This window comes from Cydia fagiglandana, chromosome 24 (assembly GCF_963556715.1).
Source record: "Cydia fagiglandana chromosome 24, ilCydFagi1.1, whole genome shotgun sequence".
Lineage (NCBI taxonomy): Eukaryota > Metazoa > Arthropoda > Insecta > Lepidoptera > Tortricidae > Cydia > Cydia fagiglandana.
In genome coordinates, this window is record NC_085955.1 from 10,308,979 (window position 1) to 10,327,376 (window position 18,398).

An 18,398-nucleotide genomic window follows, 5' to 3' on the forward strand; every position below is an offset into this window, starting at 1 on the left:
ACAAGTTCCTGCTCTTATATTAATATGTCAGGTGATGAAGACGCCGAAGCGCACGCAGTCGTTCACGACGCGGCGCGGCGACGTCGAGCTGCCCCCCGTCGAGATAGAAGGTATACTTTGTAGATTTCTAATAGGCCCCGACGGCTAATCCTTTGTCTATTGTTAAGCGCCGCACGTGCTACTTACCTGCAAAAAAGAGTCTTAATTATTCTGTTTGGAACCTGAGTGCGGGCTAGTCCAACGCTCAAAAAACCAGTGTAGTTGCGCTCTCCGATAACGCGCCTTTGTTACGCATCTGGATGACACATTTTATGATAACATTCCATTTCTAACCGCAGCTGCACTACCGGTACTGAACGCGTCGCTGTCATTGTCAATTTCCATAGTAAAATGAACAGTAGTGCAGCTGTCGTTGGAAACGGACTGTCACCTTTAGACTGGTTTTGTAGCGTTCGACTCGCTGGCACTCAGTAACCATAGTACTGAGTACCGGCGAGTTGAACGGACCACACACATCCTAACAAAATATTTACCCTTAATTATGGCACTCTTTGGCCTGGCCTATGTCCAGCAGTGGACGTCCTCTGGCTGATATGATGATGATGATGAGATTTACTCAAAATGTTATTGTGCAGGGTACCTGGAGCGCAAGCAGGAGTCGGGCGTGGGCGGCAAGCGCGCCACCGTGCGCTCGTGGCGCTCCTACTACTGCGTGCTGTGCGGACAGCTGCTGTGCTTCTTCCGGGACGAGCTGGACTTCAGCGCCGCCAAGGCCGCCGCGCCACCGCAGGCCATCCTGAACGTGAGTATAATAATAATAATTTCAGCCTATAAACGTCCCAATGCTGGGCACAGGCCTCCTCTCATGCGCGAGAGAGCTTGAGCTATAGTCCCCACGCTAGCCCAATTCGGATTGGGGTAGGATGTTTTTTTTATAGATTCTGCCCGTAACTTCGTCAGGCGTGGCTTACTCCGCGATTTCGTCGCTTTGCAAGAGGTAAGTACATGTACATCCGTCCCACACCAATTTTGGTGGCTAGCTATAAGCCGCGCGTGGCGCTGTCGCCACCTAGCGGCCATATCTGTCCTAATCGTAACACACGCCATGATTTCCGACATAAAAACTATCCTACGTCTTTCCCCGGGACTCAAACTATCTCTATACCAATATTCAACTAAATCGGTTCAGGGGCTTAAACGTGAAGAGGTAACAGACAGACACTTTCGCCTTTATAATATTAGTATGAATTAGTAGAGCTAAGTACCCGTTTCCCCTCAGGCCCGCTGCGACCCGGCCGGCGACTACACGAAGCGCGCGAACGTGTTCCGGCTGTCGTGCGCGGACGGCGCCGAGTACCTGTTCGGCTGCCCAACCCCCGCTCTCATGCAGGAGTGGGTGGCCAAGCTGTCGTTTCACGCCGCACTGCCGCCGGAGCTGCAGCTCACGCCGTACGCGCCGCCGGACTCTCCCAACGCCGAGCTCAAGAGGAGGTTGCAGAGGTAAGACCCAAAATATATTTTATCTACACACATATCATAAACTGTCTATGATGCCTTCAAAATTCGTAAATAATGGCCCACATTACGATAAACTGTTTTGTTACAGCAAATTTCTTATCTGTGAAAATGTGGTAATAGCTTCATTACTATATCAAAATCGATTTTTTGGTAATGCATTTCAAATTTCAACATCTCTGAAAAAAAGCAATTTGATTTGACCCCTATTCTAATATCAGTTGAGATGACGTTTTATTCGAAATCAAATGACAATTGCATACATTATTGACAAATCTCGCATGTAAGTTGGTATCGGACGACATGGTAATCGACTCCGACTCTAGTTTGTCTCTGAATTTAAAAAAAACTACGGATGCGTGACGTGCCTGAAAAAAGTTTTCATTTGCCGCCATTTGAATTTGTTTTGTTGTTTTTAAAGGAACTATAACAAAAGTTTCGTGTAAAATGTGCTAGGTATAAAGATATTTCGGAAACGCCATCTCATATCCGCGAGTTCCGCCAGAGAGCAAAGTCGGCTGTAATATGAAGTTAGTGAATATATCATAGAAAGTTTATAATATGTGTGTAGATAAAGCAGTGTATGTAACTGTACATAATTAGGCATTAAAACACTCGTGTGATACTATTATGAAACTCATTTCATTCGTTTCATAAACCCACACTCGTATTTTAATGCCTTTCATTATGTAGCAGTCACATAAACTACTATTTTCTACTCGTCGACTGTAATTCTTAAATTAAGATTTCGTATACCAAACTGCATTTGGGTACTTTTAATGTATGGGCTCCCAACTCAACTATAATATTCATTTCGAAACGGTTTACGAGTAGTCAACTAGCTGTATACTTTTAAATTATCATAACCCACTTTCACTGCAATATAATAAATAGTGCTTAAAAGAAAAATTCAAAGGTTAGTGGGAAAAAGTACAATCAAAAATTGGCACGCGATACGAGCGCAGCCAATAACGCGAAAAAACCCGTATGTGGCGAAAATATATTACCGCGTACATTTAATTCAAGTTTATCGTTTTTCTGATATGTTGTCATACTAATGTTTGTTTATACGTTTTGTGTAGGAGCGCGTCATCGTCCTCGAACGAGTCGCCCGAGCCGCAGCGGCGCTCGCGCACGCAGGCCGAGATCCTACAGGAGCACCGCGACAGTCAGGCCAAGCAGGCCAGCCAGGAGCGCGGGAGCGCCGACACACAGGAGAGGAATATAGGTAACAGTACACTCCCTGCTACCCCGCCACTGCCAGGCCAAGCAGGCCAGCCAGGAGCGCGGGAGCGCCGACACACAGGAGAGGAATATAGGTAACAGTACACTCCCTGCTACCCCGCCACTGCCAGGCCAAGCAGGCCAGCCAGGAGCGCGGGAGCGCCGACACACAGGAGAGGAATATAGGTAACAGTACACTCCCTGCTACCCCGCCACTGCCAGGCCAAGCAGGCCGGCCAGGAGCGCGGGAGCGTCGACACACAGGAGAGGAATATAGGTAACAGTACACTCCCTGCTACCCCGCCACTGCCAGGCCAAGCAGGCCGGCCAGGAGCGCGGGAGCGTCGACACACAGGAGAGGAATATAGGTAACAGTACACTCCCTGCTACCCCGCCACTGCCAGGCCAAGCCGGCCGGCCAGGAGCGCGGGAGCGTCGACACACAGGAGAGGAATATAGGTAACAGTACACTCCCTGCTACCCCGCCACTGCCAGGCCAAGCAGGCCAGCCAGGAGCGCGGGAGCGCCGACACACAGGAGAGGAATATAGGTAACAGTACACTCCCTGCTACCCCGCCACTGTCAGGCCAAGCAGGCCGGCCAGGAGCGCGGGAGCGTCGACACACAGGAGAGGAATATAGGTAACAGTACACTCCCTGCTACCCCGCCACTGCCAGGCCAAGCAGGCCGGCCAGGAGCGCGGGAGCGTCGACACACAGGAGAGGAATATAGGTAACAGTACACTCCCTGCTACCCCGCCACTGCCAGGCCAAGCCGGCCGGCCAGGAGCGCGGGAGCGTCGACACACAGGAGAGGAATATAGGTAACAGTACACTCCCTGCTACCCCGCCACTGCCAGGCCAAGCAGGCCAGCCAGGAGCACGGGAGCGTCGACACACAGGAGAGGAATATAGGTAACAGTACACTCCCTGCTACCCCGCCACTGCCAGGCCAAGCGGGCCAGCCAGGAGCGCGGGAGCGTCGACACACAGGAGAGGAATATAGGTAACATAGTACACTCCCTGCTACCCCGCCACTGCCAGGCCAAGCAGGCCAGCCAGGAGCGCGGGAGCGCCGACACACAGGAGAGGAATATAGGTAACATAGTACACTCCCTGCTACCCCGCCACTGCCAGGCCAAGCAGGCCAGCCAGGAGCGCGGGAGCGCCGACACACAGGAGAGGAATATAGGTAACATTCCCTGCTACACCCTGATTAATCCGGTTTCCTCAGGATGTATTCCTTCACCGAAAAGCAACTGGTAAATATCAAATGATATTTCGTAGATAAGTTCCGAAAAACTCATTGGTACGAGCCGGGGTCTGAATGAATGAATGCATGATAATTATTATTTCAGGCAACTAGTAGCCCATACATAAATACTTTTTAAGGCCTGTGCACACCGGCTGCGTGTGCGTGACGTGCACGTGCGTGTGCGGCGTTGTAGTATACAGATCCTTGTGAGAGACGGCACACCACTTGCGTGACGTGTGCGTGTGCGGCTCCAACATTTTAGCGCACGCACACGCGCACGTCACGCACACGCAAGCCGGTGTGGCTCGGCCTTAAACTAGCATACATATTATAAAAATCTATTTAAAAAAAACTAAACACTACGAATCGCACGCTCTTCCCGCTAGGCTTTTTCTATGGTATTTGGAGCCTTTAAATATATGTTTGTGTGTTTCAGAGTCTTCAGTGTTGCCGTCGTTGCCGCCTCGCAAGCCGCCCGGCGCCAGCCAGGAGGATGTCTCCGACGTCGTTATGAGGTAACATCATTAACTTACGAACCCATCAACGTGCACACTAGCTCTTCTTTCTGGCGTTATCCCGGCATTTTGCTACGGCTCATGGGAGCCTGGGGTCCGCTTGACAACTAATCCCATGATTTGACGTAGGCACTAGTTTTTACGAAAGTGACTGCCATCTGACCTTCCAACCCAGAGGGGAAACTAGGCCTTATTGGGATTAGTCCGGTTTCCTCACGATGTTTTCCTTCACCGAAAAGCGACTGGCAAATGATATTTCGTACATAAGTTCCGAAAAACTCATTGGTACGAGCCGGTGTTTGAACCCGCGACCTCCGGATTGAAAGTCGAACGCTCTTACCGCTAGGCCGCCAGCGCTTTTTGTACCGCTAGGCAACGTGCACACTAGCGCCACTACTAAATGTTAACCGAAGACTATTTATTGTGTGACAGAATGACATGACAGCAATTCATATCTAAAACATATTTGGAACATATCAGTTCCATATTTAAACTAACACTGTAGATGGCGCTGCTGCTTATCAAAAACTACTAGTAATCGTGATTATTTAAATTTAACGACAGGTATTTAAAAAAGCGTCATCTGCAAGCTTAAATGGAGTTGGGCGGGACATGTTGCCGGGCAGAGTGATGGCAGGTGGACCAAAAGGTTGACGGATTGGTGGCCGCTTTCGGATGAAAGAAGCGCCTGGCGTCCGTTAGCTCGTTGGGTGGATGAGATTCGGAAAATTGCGGGGCACTTTTGGATGAGGCTAGCCCAGGACCGGGATAAGTGGCGTACACGGAGAGAGGCCTATGCTCAGCAGTGGGCGACTGAAGGCTAGAATGATGATGATGATTTAAAAAAGGGGGCCGCTACGTACTGTATTGTGTATTTAGGTACCTTTAGAATACAACAAACTAGTTTTTATGTTGCTGGACTCGTTGATCTATGAACTCAAAACAAAAACGGCCGTTTGAACTTTGGACGCATCTGTTGGCGTTGGGTCTAGGCTCCATACAAAGTTGCCCATGGTCCTTTAGTTATTCACATAAGTGATGTCAAAGACATATGTATTTTCGTATAAGATGGATAAAGTCTAAAAAAAAACGTGCCTCGGAAATCAAGAAAAAGTCATTCTCGGATAGATGCCGCACACAGCTTTTTGCCTGTGGTCGGCTAGATGGCGTGACGACACCGTTTCATATTTAACAATTTTAACACATAGATATCAGTGAATGAACATGGGTCAAAATGATATAAAAATAATAAAACCATTTATCCATATACATTCATTTTTTGATAATTTTATACGTGTTTATTTTGAGTTGTAGTCGTGTGTCGATAGATGGCAGTAAATTTACAGTGACTACAACAATTACTATGACAGGACCGCTCTATACTATCTATTCTATTTGGTGATGTTTATTGTTTGTGTCGCAGAAACTCTGAAACGTCTTCGTCGTGGGGTCGCTCCCGGTTCTCCAACGGGCGCGATATCAACTCAGAGTTCATCAAGTCTCAACGCGACGGTAAGCACGCACACAAACACACACACACACATACACACCAGGGATGTTGTGAATATTCGCATCCGCATCCGCATAAAATCGATGCGGAGCTTATGCGGATGCGGATGTCGAACAAGTCGGTACAGGAACGTCTTAGCGGCGGCGTAAGTGCTAAGTAATTTCGTCATTACCTATAGGCAGTGGGCCTATAAAGAAATCGTCTAGTTTATAGAAAAGTCGGCCAAGTTACTGTTTATTAAATATAACGCACCTATATTCTTGCTCAAATACAAAAGATGAAGTATTTGACGTTTTTTAAGTACATAATCTTGGCATCCGCATTCGCCGATGTGAGCCTTTAAATATCCGCATCCGCGGATGTCAAGAAATCTGCATCCGCAACATCCCTGATAACACACACGTGTTAACAAGAACTAGAGATGTATAATATACTCGTAGTGAGAAATACACGTGTGGCCCTTCGTAAAGTTGTTGGCTATTTGTACAGTCAGCAGCAGAGGTTGCTAAGCGGGCGAGGTGTTCAAAATTACCTTGACACGCTCTTATGCTCCTAACAATAAAGTCGCGTCAAGATCATTTTGAGCACCTCGCCCGCTTAGCAACTTCTGCTGCTGACTGTATTTATCTAAATAGCATATAAGGACTTATTTTGTTTATGCCAGGGACCGTGTGAACAATTATAAAATATTTACTATTCTATTACAGCAAAGTTAAAACTACCAGCACATTTTGTTGTGTTTGACAGCCATTTTAATTTTTAAATGGCTGCCATCAAAAATAATTAAAGAACAAAATAGTAGGTAATTGATTGGAAATGTGAATTTTCAGTTTAATTTTTAGCTTTTGTGTCGTCGAGCTTATAAGAGCTTTTTGTTTCGTCCCTTGTGGTTTTATTTTATACTGCTTATTATACATGTTTTTAGTTTTTAAAGCGCATATACTATAATATTAAACACTACATATTTGGAACCATTAAGGATTTATAAGGCAGAGGGAATATATTTCCCACAATGCTTATACTTTATTTCAAATACATCCATATTCATTTTAATCGTACACGGCGGAATATTGAAGTATGCGCGCTAAAACATAACCTAAAAACTTAGTAGCCGACGGCGCGCCGCCGCTGCCGCTGTCCGGGCCTCCGGAGCGCCCGCCCGCGCTGCCGGAGCGCCAACATGGCGCCGCCGAGCGCCACGCGGGCGCCACTGAGCGTCACGCGGGCGCCACCGAGCGCCACGCGGGCGCCACCGAGCGTCACGCGGGCGCCACCGAGCGCCACGCGGGCGCCACCGAGCGCCAGCCTGTCTCCGCGCTGGTCAACAGCTACCAGCAGCGCGCGCGCGACCAGAATCGCAACCAGTGGGGCTACGAGAGGGCCAATAACAACTGGGGCGTCGAGACGTCACACTTCTACTCGGCGAGCGAGCTGGGTTAGTGGGCTTGTGCGAGTAGGGCGCTGGTCGAGCAGTTTGGTACTATAGTTCGTTTTTAGTGTTCCGTGCAAAACTTTGTTCACGGAACACTTATGAGATCACTTCGGTCTTGCAAATCTAAAGCTATCTTGACGTGACGTGTCTAAAAAAATATGGATGTCTGTAAAGTCGATTTACGGACGATAATTTTGCGTGATAACGTCATAAGAAAACATTACCATTACATTATGTAGTGTTACCATGGAGATCTGTCCACAACGTTCCCATGGAGATTTGTCCACAACGTGTTTAATGAGTTGCAAAGTTAACTAAGCACCGATTTGAATACAGTGAGAGAGTGTCATTATAACCGTCTTATTTATTTATAAAAAATTTAACGGTTATGTTTCCTTATGACGTTATCACGCAAAATTGTGACGTTATCTATGAAAAGGGACCTTATTGTCGATGGCGTTTACGCCATTATTAGCGACGCTCCGATATAATTTCAATGCCGTGCGCCGCTGTGCGGCGTAAGCGCCATCGACAATAAGGTCCCTTTTCATAGATAATGCCCCAATTATCGTTCGTAAACCGACTTTACAGACGACCATATTTTTTTAATAATTTCAAACATGGGTCTGATGATCGCTCGAGTTCATGTACAAAATAAATTGCTTGGTGCAGTTAGATGCCTCTTCTTTTTTGCCTTCTCGCATTCTTTTGGGCTTTGTGCATGATATTGATGTTAGGCCCGAGATACACAGTAAGTTTTACTTGTCTCGGGCAAAGCTATTTGTTAGAATGAGTTAACGATATTCTTCTCTCATTCTGTAGTATAGCTGTGTCTCTACTTACGTAAGTGTATCTTGGGCCTTACAAATGCAACTGCCGTTTTAAATCTACCCAAACTGTCACGACCAGACGCCGAGAAGTAGTATGCCTGGCCATTTTCATATAATCAACTACGATGACAATTGTCAAGAAAAGATGACACGTACCAAGCTTTTAGTAGTACGAGTATAGACATAGAGAAATATAAGCAGACGTGGCTCACTCCGCGATTTCGTCGCTTTGCTACAGGTAGCTACAAGTATATCCGTCCCACACCAATTTTGGTGGCTAGCCATAAGCCGCGCGTGGCGCTGTCGCCACCTAGCGTAATCGTAACAGACGCGTTTTGTTAGAGAGTGAATCTTCTGTACCTAGTACTATTATTTATTATGTGACGTTATAGTGTGTAGCTTTCAAATAGAGCTCGATGGCTAATCCTGTTGTCTATTGTTAAGTAAAACTGCACGTGCTACTTCCTGCATTAAAGAGTCTTAAGTATTCTATTTGGCACCTGAGCGCGGGCTAGTCCAACGCTCAAAAAACCAGTGTAGGTGCGCTCTCCGATAACGCGCCTTTGTTACGCATCTCGATGACACATTTTAGACTGGTTCTGTAGCGTTCGACTCGCCGGCACTTAGTAACCGAAGTACGTATTTTTTATGCAGGTGGTTGTGGCACGTGGCACGAGCGGTTTTACTTAACAATAGACAATAGGATTAGCCGTCGAGCTCTATTTGAAAGCTACACACTAAACTAGAAATTTATAACATAATTTTTTTCGAGCTTGTAGACGTCTTTTCTTGGCATATTCGTCTCCCTGTTGCTTTATGAATCATTGAAGGCCTGCGTGGTAGCCGGGAGCCCTTTGTAAGCTTGCCTTAGAAACCCTTTTCTTGCCTAAGGGCTCATTTAGACGGTGCGAGAACTCGCATGCGAGTTTCATACCATTGCGGTTTTTGATCGGTCGGTTGAATTGGACGTAACCAACAGTCCGCAATGTAACTAAAATCGCATGCGAGTTCGCGCGCCGTCTAAATCAGCCCAAAATCTGAGTTTCCGGTATATTTATATGCTTATAAAAATATTATTCTCTAGGTTTCGGTTAACTTCTGTTGTTATAGACAATATAGACAAACAATTAGTGAGAAACACTATTTTTTATATTATTATTTTATTACAAGCTTTTATTTAGTTTCACCTGACCGTTGTCTGTGTGTAATCAAATCTTGCAAGTTAAATTTGATCCACTTCCCGGTTTCGGATTGAGCTGAAATTTTGCATACATATGTAAGTCGGGTGACAATGCAATATTATGGTGTCATCGAGCTGATCTGATGATGGAGACCGGAGGTGGCCAACTGGCCATAGGAACTCTGTGATAAAACAACGAAACCTAATCGTGTTTGGGGTTTTTAGAATTGTCTCGATGAGTATTAGTTGCCTGTGGAAAAAAGTACAGTCGGCGATAAAAGCTTGTACCAAAAATGAAATGTTTGCCAAAAACGTATTTTTTTATGATATACCGGAGACTGAATGGCAGTTTTGTCTAAGTTATGGTTGTTTAACGATTTAGTTCTATTACTAACATTTTGTAGACTTAATTATACTAGTATTTTTGTAATAATCAGATATGAACAATTTTATTGGCCTAAATCCAATCATTGAAATCGGTAAGGTATATACGGGTAAATAAGAATACTCAAAATTGTCAAGTATTCCGAAAATGGACTCTAAATTGATGGAATTAAGGCCGATTTTCGAAGTTACCTAACATTCTGTACATATTCCGAATCACCCGAATGCATCTAATTGGTTTTCATTGTAGAAATGGGGACTACTTATACCGGGTGTGGCCTGTAACATGGGCAAATAAATAAAACATAGATTGTACTCCTCAAACGGTGACACTTTTATTCAACAACTTTTAAAAATTATGAAGTATTTAGACTCCCTATTTTTATACAAAACAAATATTATCTTCAATGGACGCCATCGCCACGCCATATCATTGTGATTGACGTTGCTTGTCACGCCATAAACAACAAAATTCGCAATACATTGCGTCTTAGAATAAACTTTAAAGTGTATTAAAAATCAAACCACTAGTTATTTTTAAAAGTCGCTGAACAATTTAATGTTGGTCAGTGTGAGGAGTACAGCCTACGGTTAAATTTTTTGCTCATATTACAGGCCACACCCGGTATAAGGTATTACATTAATGTGAATTCCACGCAAAACTCCCCCAAACATATTGTTCATTCTGTTTTTAGTACCTATTAATTAGTACTAATTATTATTATATTTGAACCTAATAAGGCTCACTCAATGTGCATTACACTTTACAATTTTAAAACAAACAAAGTAGCATTTCATTTGTTTCATGGGCATTTCTTTATTTTTTTGCCATTTTTATTTATATTGTAACCTTTTTTGCCACTTTGTGTTATTTCCACTCCCAATCACGAGCTATTTCGATCCTAATGGGATCAAAAAATGTTCCAGAGTTGTTTTCCTACTGTGTTACCATTTCTCCATATAAATTGTATGGCGGTAACAAAAAGGAAAGTTTGAAACTATTATGGTAGAAGAACTGATACATTTTTGGTCCCAAAAATATATAATGAAATAGAATGGTTAAGACAGGAAAAGAAATTTAGTATAATTGAAGTAAAGAAAAAATTTAAATTAAAACCCCTTAAAGATAAAAAAAGTATGTACATTTTAGGACAAGGTTTTTCTCCTATAAGGATGAAAAGAGCTCGCGACCCTGACTAGAAATAACACAAAAGTGGCAAAAAAGGTCACAATATATAAAAATGGCAAACAATAAAAGAAACTCTCAGTAATAGTAAAATTCCGCACTGTGAGCTTTAAGAGGTAAAGGCTTAAGTAGTGTATAGAGCCTTCTTCTTCCTCTTAAATCTGTTATATACTCGTACAGTCCGTTTTTTTTAGCATTAGAAAGAACTTCGTAGTAAGCTTGTGGTTCCAAATCCGGCACGTTTAGCGGTAATAATTAAAAGTAAATTATATGTATTGACCATGTTACATTAGATAATTCAATAATTATTAACAATTAAAGAGCCTGATAAAAACTGCACGCTTGCTTCTGTGGAGTTCTTCATAATGCTAAAAAAAAACGAACTATAGTTAATATACAAGGATGTTGTATAATGTGTGTAAGTAAGGCAAAAGTGTTATCCTTTCATATTGTGTGTTAAAATCGTGGATTTAAACCTCGGTGGTGCTGTATAAGGGACGACTCACGCTAGACCGGGCCGGGCCCGGGCCGAGGCGTCTGACATATCATTTTCTACGACGGCGTGGTGCTTTCAATGGAAAGCGAAGCGCCGGAAGCCCCGGCCCGGTCTAGTGAGAGTCACCCTTAAAACAGAAAAAATCGTGAAATAAGTACAAAATTTTTACTTTTTAATCAATTTGTATGGGTTATTCCCACTAGTTACCAACAAGTTCTCACCAGTGGTAACTACTGGGAATTTTTTTCCCACCTTTTACCATTGGTAACTACTGGGAAAAAAAATGTCAGTAGTTACCACCAAGCCAAGTTGGTTGGTTGGTTGGCTACTGGGAATTTTTTCCCACCTTTTACCACTGGTAACTACTGGAAAAAAAAAACCACCAAGCCGAGTTGGTGGTAACTACTGGGAATTTTTTTACCCATTTGTATGGAGCATTTTTTTGCCTTACGATGATTTAATTTAAATATACCTATTTTAATATTTAAGTATAGTATATTCTTTTTATATATTTACATGCATTCAGGATCCAGCCATCTTCTTTATGTACTTCATAGAGTTCAATGTATGTTCTATAGACTTATACAGGGTGGCACGAACATACGTTATCAAAAATCGACAAAAATACATGACGTAATTTATGACCAGCCCCTTATCTGTATGACGGAACGGAAAGGCAACTTCGATTAGACCAGCGTGCCGAAAGCTAACGCTTTCCGCACGGAGGGCAGGAAAATATAATTTGTTAACGTATTTTTATGGCACCCCTACTCTCTGCCTAGATATATTATACGTTATAACTATATGTATGTTTGTGTGTTCGTTGCGGTGGCGGTTTGCTTGTCTGTGCTTTGTTTTTCAGCTTTGGATTTCAGCAATTTGATCTTTAGTCGTTTAAGCTAATACAATACATACATAGTGCATTTTTTTCTAATCAGGCCGCGTAGCCAAGACGCCAATCGCTTACGCTTCGTTGCGATCGAAACGCAACTGTCACTGTCGCGCTAATACGGAAGAGTGATAGAGAGACATAATGCTTTTCGCTGTCGAAGCGATAGCGATTATAACCTTGGCCAGGCCAAGGCCATTTTATTTAAAGCTGTCCCCTACATTTTTTTTTCAAAATTGGGATTTTTTTATGTTGTTTCTACTCAAAATGGATCCATCCATTGATCCTAATAGGAGAAAAAAAGTGTCTCAAAATGTCCATACAATTCTCGATCTTTCCATTCCGTGACCGCCATACAAAGTCTATGAAAAATGGTAACGGAATGGAAATAGAAACCTTGGGACACTTTTTTTCTCCTATTAGGATAGAAAGAGCTTGTGATTCTGAATAGAAAAGAAATAAAACATGACATATGTTTATGTATGTGTGTGTGTATGTGTTAGACATATGTTTGGTATATGTTAATGTTAAGTTTCATGGCGCATTGGATCTGTCTGTAAGGTCATGTAAATATTTTTCGAAAAAAAAATATGTCAGAAATATAAAATTTCAGAAATTAAAATAAAAGTTTAGGGGACAACTTTAAATAAAATGGCCCATATCGTATCGTAGAGATCCCGAGTTGTTTGAAGGGAATTCCCTGATTAATAATAAGATTTGTTTGTTTGTAGACATGTTTGTTACCACAGACTAACCTGTTGTTGTGTTGCAGCGTACGGCGGCGCAGGCGCCGGCGCGGGCTCGCAGCGCCCCTCGTCCGTGGCGGGGGGCTCCCCCGCGCTGGACCAGCGCCCGGCCTCAAGGTAACGCCCCACTACACTAAGGGGCTGCCCATAAATTACGTCATCTATTTTTGACGATTTCTGACCCCCCCCCCCCCCTAAAATCATCTTCGAATGACCCCGTTTCCTCCTACGTCATGCTACCATCATCCGATGTCCAGACCCCCCCCCCCCCCAATTTGAAATGACGTAATTTATGAATAGCCCCTAAGGTGTGAAAACAATAGTTATTTGTTTTACAAGGAGGCAAAGTTGTTGCTTAACCGCTCGTGCTAATATTGATACCCGAGCAAGCGAAAGATTCCAAAATTAAACCAGCATAGGATAGTTTTTATGTCGGATAACATCCCTGAAGAGAGTGCAAAGGGGGGTGGAATTGAAAGAGTTAATGCATTGCCTAATAATTGAAGTAAGCAATGCGCGAATTGAATGATTGCTATTAGCATTATCCAGGCGCTGTACCTACTTTAGCTGCTGTCGCTAACATGCAGACGAAGTCGCGGGCAAAAGCTAGTATTAAATATGACGACCGGTCCGAATATGATTCATGACGACCGGTCCGGCCTAGTGGGTAGTGACCCTGCCTATGAAGCCAATGGTCCCGGGTTCGTATCCCGGTAAGGGCATTTATTTGTATGATGATACAGATATTTGTTCCTGAGTCATGGTTGTTTTCTATGTATTTAAGTATTTATATATTATATATATCGTTGTCTGAGTACCCACAAGACGAGCCTTCTTGAGCTTACCGTGGGGCTTGGTCAATTTGTGTAAATTTGTGTAATAATATTTAAAAAAAACCAGACAAGTGCGAGTCGGACTCGCCCACCGAGGGTTCCGTACTTTTTAGTATTTGTTGTTATAGCGGCAACAGAAATACATCATCTGTGAAAATTTCAACTGTCTAGCTATCACGGTTCGTGAGATACAGCCTGGTGACAGACGGACGGACAGCGGAGTTTTAGTAATAGGGTCCCGTTTTACCCTTTGGGTACGGAACCCTAAAAAGACTGTAATTTAATAATGTAATGTAATAGACACATAATACTGTAATAGAATAGAATAATTTAATGAGAAACCCTTATTGCTAATGTTACATTATGCGTGAACTTTTACATTTTAATAATGTAATGTTTCCCGGCAGATCGTCAGGCGAGTCCGAGCTGTCCGTCAGCGGAGTCTCCAAGGAGAAGAAGGACAAGAAGGGAGTCTTCGGCGGCCTCTTCAGCCGCAAGAAGCGCAGCAGTTACATGTAGTCTACCGATATACACCGTGTATACAGGGTGGGCCCGATAACTAACTTAGGGCCAATTGCACCAACCACATTTGCATACATAAAAATTTAGCGAACTCTTTAACGATACGAACAGTTTGGTGCAACCGACCCTTAGATTACCGTGTCTCTTCTTCTTCTTCTTCCTCGCGTTATCCCGGCATTTCGCCACGGCTCATAAGAGCCTGGGGTCCGCTTGGCAACTAATCCCATGATTTGACGTAGGCACTAGTTTTTACGAAAGCGACTGCCATCTGACCTTCCAACCCAGAGGGTAAACTAGGCCTTATTGGGATTAGTCCGGTTTCCTCACGATGTTTTCCTTCACCGAAAAGCGACTGGTAAATATCAAATGATATTTCGTACATAAGTTCCGAAAAACTCATTGGTACGAGCCGGGGTTTGAACCCGCGACCTCCAGATTGCAAGTCGCACGCTCTCACCGCTAGGCCACCAGCGCTTTAGATTACCGTGTCTAAAAGTTAAAAAAATGTAATGCGAATTTTTCGCCTACATGTTTAGGTAGGTACTCTGCGTGTTTTTCCTAATTTACTAAGGAAATAAAAAACCCTAAATCATTGTATTTAATCAATCGGATGTGACTTTTCAGTTTCACTGTCGGTTGTCAATAAATTGTTATTCTAATATTTTAATTGTTATTACCGTAGCGCGAACAATTACGACATCTAGTAATTTATTTCACCTAGAAAAGAACACAACAATAACACCAATAATGATACTTTTATTACACGTAATATCATTAGCAATGGACGTTTCAACTAGAGATGGAACGTATAGTTGTTTGGCCGGATACCGGATAGTAACTGGATATCCGGTGCATCTCTAGTTTCAACTATTTTGGGTTTTTGGCGCTCACCCTGTATGCAAAGAATAATATAGCTACACGATAATTATATTTCAACACAAATCGTATAAAAACGTTTACGGTTTGATGACAATACGAAATAAACGTAATTTTTTTTAAAGTATAGAATAAATGATCGACCTTGTATAACCGTTTAAGTCATTTTTAATTTTTTTTATTAATTATTTTCGCTTTTAACGCTATGTTTATGACACAAGTTTAGGACGAATGCTTGCGTTATAACCCTCAGATGTAGTGATAATTGTTTTCCATCGTGTTTTCTCGGAAACGTTCGTATTTGTCATGCTACTTCAGTCAACCTCAGTACTTTTTGTACCGAGATTGACTGAAATAGCAAATCACGTTCGTATATTTCCGTGAAAATACGATGGAAAAATATTATGCAGTACATCTGTATCTATGTCGTTACTTTATATAAAAGTTTTGTTAATAATGAGTCGTTAAATCGTGTATATAGTTTTTTATTATTACTTAACTTGAAAATCGTGCCTTTTTACATAATTATTATTGAGATACCATATTTGGTATCTATTTACATATACAAAAATGCAGTAACAAATTTATGTTGCTGTTTTTTAAAAAAAATCTAACATTAGGGACCAATTAAAAAAAACATTCCCATGTTTTATAAATCTGTCACAAAATGGGACCAATTTTTAAGTCGGTTTTTAAAAATGTATTTCCAAGCAATAATCGACAATAATTCTAGTAATATAAGATATTATTTCGTATTTAAACCACGTAATATGTATGCATAATTTGTAGTGTTGCTATACGAGCGGACCAGGCCCCTATTTCACCACGGTGGCAGGTGCGACAATTCAGCAAATGTCACTGTTGCTGACGTCACAGTCATCCATGGGCTACGGTTACCGCTTACCATCGGGCGGGCGGTATTCCTGTTTGCCACTATCATTGTATTATTAAAAAAAAACTTTATTATACCGGCAAAAAACATGTATTTCTCTTGCGAAGTTTTTGATGATGATGATGGCAAGTTTTTTTTTTAATCAAAGTCAGAATATGAGTCGTGTCGGCTCGCGTAGTAACACTTAGTATTTAAGTTTTTAAATGTAATCATAATAAGCGTTTGAACATAATAAATCATAACAACTGAGCGAAGATACAATAATGTAATTTACAGTACATATGGTGATACTTTACCGCACTAGTGCGATAATTAGCACATTACGTGACTATATCGAAAATTTAAACGGCCATATGTAATGTAAAACGTGCGAATAGGTAATTCGCAACTCGTGTCGATTTAAATCACTCCCTTCGACCGTGTTTTAGTTTATCGTTTCGAATTTCCTATTTTTCACTTTTGTATCGTAATGTACTAAATTTGACCAAGGTTTAATAGGTATTCGAACTCAAACATACTGATAAAATACTTTAAACATGATATACTATACTTACTTTTTTATTGTACTTCGCTCGAGTGTTTCAATTATAATCTGTATCTTTAGGTATTTAAATAAAAGTAAACAAAATCTACCCTCAAATGTCTTCTTAAGCCAGTTGAGGGTAGATGAAAACATTACATGATCAAATAATGTAGGTTAAAGTCAGGTCGTTCAGTGACTGATCCAGGCAGTTTTGTATTTGGTTGGTTAACCATTAAATGTTGTAACTACCCCAAAATGTAGAAATTGTTTGTTTACTTTTGACGACCGCTCTGGCCTAGTGGGTAGTGACCCTGCCTGCGAAGCCGATGGTCCTGGGTTCGAATCCCAGTAAGGGCATTTATTAGTGTTATGACACAGATATTTGTTCCTGAGTCATGGTTGTTTTCTATGTATTTAAGTACATATTCATATATTATATATATCGTTGTCTGAGTACCCACAACACAAGTCTTCTTGAGCTTACTGTGGGGCTTAGTCAATCTGTGTAAGAATGTCCTATAATATTTATTTAAATACCTAAAGATACAGACTATAGGTACTATAAATGTATTTTCATACAACAATATCAATGCTAGCGTAACTTACATTGTCGTCCATACAACACGCACAGGTTATAAGAGATCCTATGTACAGTCCGTCAGATATCGGAGCGGACAAGTAGTTTTTAATATCTGAACACGACTCTATTGCAAACGCATTAGAGTTCATGTTTGGATATTTTAGAGCACTGTATGTTGGAGCCATTTTTGACGGTGTGCGCTGAATAATGTTTTTCTGTGTGTTCGAACAATACCCTGCAATCCTGCAATCCTGCCGGCCTAGCCAAGGTTACAATCGCTATCGCTTCGACAACGAAAACCATTATGTCTCTCTATCACACTTCCATATTAGAGCGACAGTGACAGTTGCGTTTCGATCGCTACGGAGCGTAAGCGATCGGCACCTTGGCTACGCGGCCTGTTTCCCTTTCCATATTATAGAAATAATCGTTGATTTTTACAATTTTATTGCCTTGTTATTTTGACAGTGTAACGTTACGCGGCGTGTGTCGGGTAATATTGTAACATTACGCGACTTGAAGTGTCCGGTAATATTGCGGAGTAATATTGTAACATTACGCGGCGTTCAACTGTCGGGTGATATTGTAATATTACGCAGCTTGAAGTGTCGGGTAATATTGTAACATTACGCGGCTTAAATTGTCGGGTAATATTGTACCATTACGCGTGCGTTGAAGTGTCGTGTAATATTGCGCAGTAATATTGACCGTTTATGCATTATCTATTGTTTTCGTAACACGTATTCTTGTAACCGGAGGCTTTTCTAAAGGTTACTGTATGAAAATTCATTCTATTGAATACCGTTAGTTGGTATGAAAACTCCGCTGTATTTTTCTTATGTTATTACATTTAAGCTTGTAGTTGTTAATGTGAAATATATTTTTATGTATTAAATAGCGTATTTTCTTTCATAAACTATACCACAGAATAAATAATAGTACTACCGTACAGAAAGGACATTTCCTACAAACCCGAAGATTGACAGCGGTTTAGGGCTCATGCTATCCCTT

At 42.1% G+C, this 18,398-nt stretch overlaps 1 protein-coding gene and 1 long non-coding RNA gene across 2 annotated transcripts in view; one reads left to right on the forward strand and one right to left on the reverse strand.

Moving 5' to 3' along the window:
• LOC134676433 (spectrin beta chain, non-erythrocytic 2) overlaps positions 1-14,593 on the forward strand; it is a 184,781-nt gene extending 170,188 nt beyond the window's left edge. The window contains exons 79-87 of the mRNA XM_063534829.1: positions 636-802; positions 1,280-1,500; positions 2,598-2,760; positions 2,798-2,834; positions 4,430-4,508; positions 5,932-6,020; positions 7,127-7,453; positions 13,188-13,278; positions 14,402-14,593. Coding sequence (XP_063390899.1) covers positions 636-802; positions 1,280-1,500; positions 2,598-2,760; positions 2,798-2,834; positions 4,430-4,508; positions 5,932-6,020; positions 7,127-7,453; positions 13,188-13,278; positions 14,402-14,513 — 1,286 coding nt within the window. The 3' untranslated portion in view covers positions 14,514-14,593. The remainder of the gene's footprint in view (positions 1-635; positions 803-1,279; positions 1,501-2,597; positions 2,761-2,797; positions 2,835-4,429; positions 4,509-5,931; positions 6,021-7,126; positions 7,454-13,187; positions 13,279-14,401) is intronic.
• Positions 14,594-15,999: 1,406 nt separating this feature from the next.
• Positions 16,000-16,942, reverse strand: LOC134676453 (uncharacterized). The gene is made up of 2 exons (XR_010099920.1): positions 16,852-16,942; positions 16,000-16,791 (listed from the first exon to the last, which is right to left on the reverse strand). It is a non-coding gene; the product is annotated as an uncharacterized LOC134676453 (long non-coding RNA).
• Positions 16,943-18,398: the final 1,456 nt, after the last annotated feature.